At 42.6% G+C, this 5,016-nt stretch overlaps 1 protein-coding gene across 1 annotated transcript in view; it reads left to right on the top strand.

The window, feature by feature from the left end:
* Positions 1 to 1,001: 1,001 nt before the first annotated feature.
* The window catches only part of lonp1 (lon peptidase 1, mitochondrial), an 18,257-nt gene continuing 14,242 nt past the window's right edge, over positions 1,002 to 5,016 (top strand). The window contains exons 1-4 of the mRNA XM_035652789.1: positions 1,002 to 2,403; positions 3,563 to 3,651; positions 4,113 to 4,232; positions 4,355 to 4,558. Coding sequence (XP_035508682.1) covers positions 1,834 to 2,403; positions 3,563 to 3,651; positions 4,113 to 4,232; positions 4,355 to 4,558 — 983 coding nt within the window. The 5' untranslated portion in view covers positions 1,002 to 1,833. The remainder of the gene's footprint in view (positions 2,404 to 3,562; positions 3,652 to 4,112; positions 4,233 to 4,354; positions 4,559 to 5,016) is intronic.

Genomic DNA, 5,016 nt, shown 5'->3' with positions numbered 1-5,016 from the left:
CAACCTGAACTGGGACTGGAATGAATTATTTTTCTTCAACAGGAATGGGTGCCGTGACCCGGATGGCAAGCATACGTTCCAAGGGCACTCTTCTTCCAGACAAGGACAACCAGTAAACTAAGAATCCAAATCTTCATTAGGTAAAGGGGTCCGTTTGAAACCACAATTGCAGTTGCTGTGTGTCAGAGGTGCTAATTGAAGCTGGGAGTACCAAAGAAGTTGACGCATCCAATTGCAAGTAAGGTTGCATGGTGTGGTTGTGCAGATGAGTTCCCTGGGTTCCTGCTGGTTGACAAATTTGCTTAGGAATTGTCTGCAGATTTTATGTATATCTCTTCCTTGCCATGAGGATTTGACTCCTCTCCTTAGGTTAGTGCTTTTTATAAATAGATTAAAGAACAGTTCGACAAATGGCCATTAAAGAAGAGCGGATAGTTGTTCTGTGAAGACCAGTATATTACTAGTGGGCCAAAAGGTCTATAAGGACTGGGATCCGCAGTGTGTGGGACAGCTGTTCCAGTGGTGACGTTGCAGTGAGGGTAAACTGCCAGTGTGTGGAACACGTGTTTACGGAGAATAGGGCCTATGCAGGGTTGGGGTAAGAAAAGCAGAGAGTTTATCTTGTTTTGTCCATTTGCCCTAGGGACCTCGGATGTGAGACAGTCATTTTTTCTACGAAGATAAAAGAAATCTATAGAATTGAAAAAGGCCTTAAACGTAATCGTCCGTATTCTTCCGTAATCCTCACAGCGCAAATACGGGTATAAATATAATCAAAAGACAACAAATTAAGGGAAAGAATAATTTTCTGAAAAACTAGAGATGGGAAGAAAACACTCGTCGTAAATCATCTGGCTAACTAAGAGGATCTTCTCTATTTTGGAAGAAACATACTGTCCAGAAGTTGAGGGCATTTCAAAACTGGTTTATCCATGCCAGTCTTTATTGTTGCCCTCCAAAGACAAACTGACTGATACGAAATTCATTGTCAAAAAAGGTAATCCCTTTCATTTCCGAATGATTAACAATCAAATATGCCAATATTTGAGTACACAAAATGAAAAGTTTGGGTGATATGGGACACCCTTGTCTAATGCCTCGATGAAATTTTATTTTAGGGGGCATTCCTGGATTAAGAGAGATATAGTTTATTATGTCATTATAGAACATTTTAATGATCGCACAGAATTTAATCCCAAACCCAAATTTTTCAAGTGTTTTGATCAGAAATGTATGTTCTATAGAGTCAAATGCTTTGAAAAAATCAATGAACAGAATAAAGCCTTCTGTTTCAAGGAGGGATTGATAGTCTAGCATATCTAATATTAGTCTGATGTTACACTGGCTCTACATAGGCCCTTTTTTGTGAGTTTTGCAGCCACCATAGTTTCTCCTCTGCACTTCACAGCCTGTTCTCAATCCCAGGTCATCAAATACAGATGCCACTAAATACACTCTGGACCTTTAATAGTGGTATATTTTTTGGAGAAGCTGACATTACCAGGAATAAATGCACAAATAAACACATTAGGAATTACATACAGACTGTAACTCTGCCCTCAGGAAGATTCTTTTGAATTTAGCTCAATGGAGAAATTGGCACAACATCTTTGTCCGAGTAATACAGTTAAAGAGGTTTCTTTGGAAATCTCACATGCAGCAAAAAAAGGGAAAAAATGAATGAGAAAAAGAACTGGATGTTAAGGTATCTTTCTCGAACCTTCTCGATACACAGATCAAAATTGTAGCTTTAAAAGTTAGGCAATCCGTACTACGTCATCAAACGTTGACGGAACAAGGTCGGTCACATGTTGTAGAAAGCTCCAGATCAACATGGCCGTCTGCTTGAAGATGCTCGGCGCTGCGAGACAGCTGAGCAGAAATTCTGCACTTGTTGTCAAACGAAACCGGCCCGGGACGTTTAAGACCTGCGGCGGTCTGCCCCCCCAGACCGTCACATCCACTCCGAGCCGCCTCCAGTCACCACGGTTCTACAGCAGCACCGGGACCTCACAGAACACATGCCCCAACCGCTTCCCTAACATTCAAGTCAGCGCAGTGATGACAGCTGGCTGTAGGCTGAGCGCCGGGTCTCACCGCTGGATGCGGGTGGGGGCCGTTGTCCGCGGCCAAACCGATCTCCTCACACCGACCTCCAGACCCTTCATGATACAGGACCGAATGTTCGGGAATCGGGCCAGTGGTGCAGGCTTTTCCGGGGAGGACGGCGGGGACAGTGCAGGCTCAGGGGGAGAAGAGTCTGGGGGAGATGGGGGAGTGCCGTATAACGGACCTCAGATGACGGCCCTTACCCCCATGATGGTCCCAGAGGTGTTTCCCAATGTGCCGCTGATCGCTGTGAGCAGGAACCCGGTGTTCCCCCGCTTCATCAAGATCATAGAGGTGAGGATGATGTAACGTTCCACCTCCTGTCCGCTCTTTCAGTTGGCGTCAAGGACGACGGATGATGCAACCTCAGCACACTGTTTATATGTCCCTAACACTGAAATGACGTGGTTTGTGCGCATATGTTTACTGACTGTCCCTTCAGAGACGTTGACTCTTAGTTTGAAGTTGTAAAAAACCTGTAAACCTCTGTCATGCAGCTGGAGCATATTTTTCAATAGAACCCCTGTTTTAAGTTAAAGTTCAGTTGTTCAGTTGTACAGTTGTATAATGTGCTCTGTGGCTCTGGATGAGCAGCGTCAAGTCTGATCAGATAACCCTGATGATGTCACTGTGATGTATCAGTGTTATGTTTCCCACAATGTCTTTCTGTGCTAAAAATTTGACAAGTAGTTTCTTTAAATATGGAAACTTGTGTGCTAAAGTTATTGAAGATAGGCAAATAAAATGTATGGCTGTGTATTAGGAATATTAATCACGATATTATCAAAATTGCACTATGCAAAAGATAAAGGTAAAATGTGTGAGAAACAGCATCTTAATGAAGTACTGTTGTGCTGCAGAGATTCCCTGGTCTACAAGTCTTGTTCTCCAGATGTAAGAAAAAACATTTTCATATTTGTTTGGTACACACCCCAACAAATGTTACATCATGATTTTATTCGTTTTTAATCTGTACAAATGTAACTGCAGAAATGATAATTTCCACCAATCGTGAATCGTGGTGCAGTATCTGTCAAAAAAATCTAAATATATACCATATTGTGCAGCTCTGCAGGGTTTTGAAACCTTAACATGTCTTAAATAGGATTTTGATTAGTTGAATTCCAATAATTTAAAAAATACTGAATATTGAATTTGATAATTGTCAAGCCTGATGATTGGTCTATCCCTACTTTTTTTTGTCAGTATGGACAAATATAGACTTAAATTGCTTTCATAATGCTCTTAAAAAGCAGAAACCCTGTAAACCCTCAGCTTCTGCGGATCACCACATCATCTGTTACTCTGTGCACTAACTCCATGGTGCTGTATTATATACAGACGCAATTCTGCTATTCCGCTATTCCAGGCAAATACCAAGGCTCTGATGTACAGTATGTGTATTCAAGTGCTGTGCGTGATGTATCTGTCTGTCTGTCTGTCTGTCTGTCAGGTAAAGAACAAAGCACTGATGGAGCTGTTGAGGAGGAAGGTTCGTCTGGCTCAGCCGTATGCTGGAGTCTTCCTGAAGAGAGACGATAAGTAAGATTTAGATATCACTCCTCTACTAGAACCAGGAGATCTGTGCTCACCTGTGTGCTTAGTGCTTGCTCTTCACTAATCTTACAGTCACTGGTGTTTACCTGATTTGTAAAACTTTGTCTAAATAGGATAGCTAGCCTCCTTTAATGTAATGCAAACTGAACATTTATTGTTGATGCTGCTTCACATGAAAAGCTTTCCATCAGTGTGTCAATAGGAAACCTTTATTTTGAAGCTGCTTCAGGAATCCAATGTATTTGTCAGTGAGATTAGTGGGGGTTCATTAGATGTCTTTTTTGTCTCTAAATATTGGTCTACCCAACAGAAGAAGGACTTATGTGGTCTATGAATTACTATTAGATGTCTCAGCCATCATTGGTATCTGATGTGATCCTTCTGATGTGTATCATTGTTGTCCATGCGTGTTTTTTCTCAGTAATGAGTTTGTCTATCTCTTGCAGTAATGAGTCAGATGTGGTGGAGTCTCTAGATGCCATCTACTCTACAGGAACTTTTGTTCAGATTCATGAGATGCAGGACCTGGGAGACAAGCTGAGGATGATCGTCATGGGACACCGCAGGTTAGAAACACTGCTGTGGGGGGGTGAATGAAAATCTGTAGAATCTGCTCCCAATGACACACTATTGCCTGTAGCTTTAGTAGACCTCTGCTATATGCATACTAGTTGTCTTTGTCTGTCAGGATCCGGATCACAAAACAGCTGGAGGTGGAGCCTGAGGAAGCAGCGACTTCCCCTGAGTGGTCAGAGTCTGAGGCAGAGTCCCAACCAAAACCTCAGAGACGGAAAGCAAAACGTAGCCGCAAGGACCAACCAGGAGCTCTGACAGAGCAGTTGGGGGACAAGGTCTGTAACGTGACCCACATCTGTAATCCTCTACACTTGCTGTCAGTCATTATCTCAGACAAACACTAAAGCAGGACATGCAACCAAGCAACACCTTCACCAATTTTTAGATCGCTTCAGTCTTTAAAGGCAGCATGAATAGGATTTGTCAGGTACTGTTTGCAAATAATAATAATAATAATAATTATAATGATGATAATTGATTGGGCCCAAAAAGTCAGGCCTGACTCTACCCGAGCCCAGAAATATCTGTGCGAGCCCAACCCTAGTCTGAACCACAGAAGCAGTTTTGGGCCCAAGTTGTGTGGCTGCTGTTGCCGACAGCCCTATCTTTCCATACTGAGTTTGCCTTTGATAAATACCATACAATTTTTATTGCCTTAACATGTGAATGGATTCTGTCAGACATTGAAACTGTAGTGAAAGGTGTATATGTGGCTGGTATAGGGGCAGCTGTGGCTCAGAGGCGGAGCGGTTCGTCCCCTAATCGGAAGGTTGT

The sequence above is a fragment of the Morone saxatilis genome, unplaced genomic scaffold, assembly GCF_004916995.1.
Source record: "Morone saxatilis isolate NCDOM2014 unplaced genomic scaffold, NCSU_SB_2.0 Contig12, whole genome shotgun sequence".
In the NCBI taxonomy this organism is placed as follows: domain Eukaryota; kingdom Metazoa; phylum Chordata; class Actinopteri; family Moronidae; genus Morone; species Morone saxatilis.
Note: the sequence above shows the minus strand (reverse complement) of the source record. Positions and strands in the feature narration are given on the sequence as shown.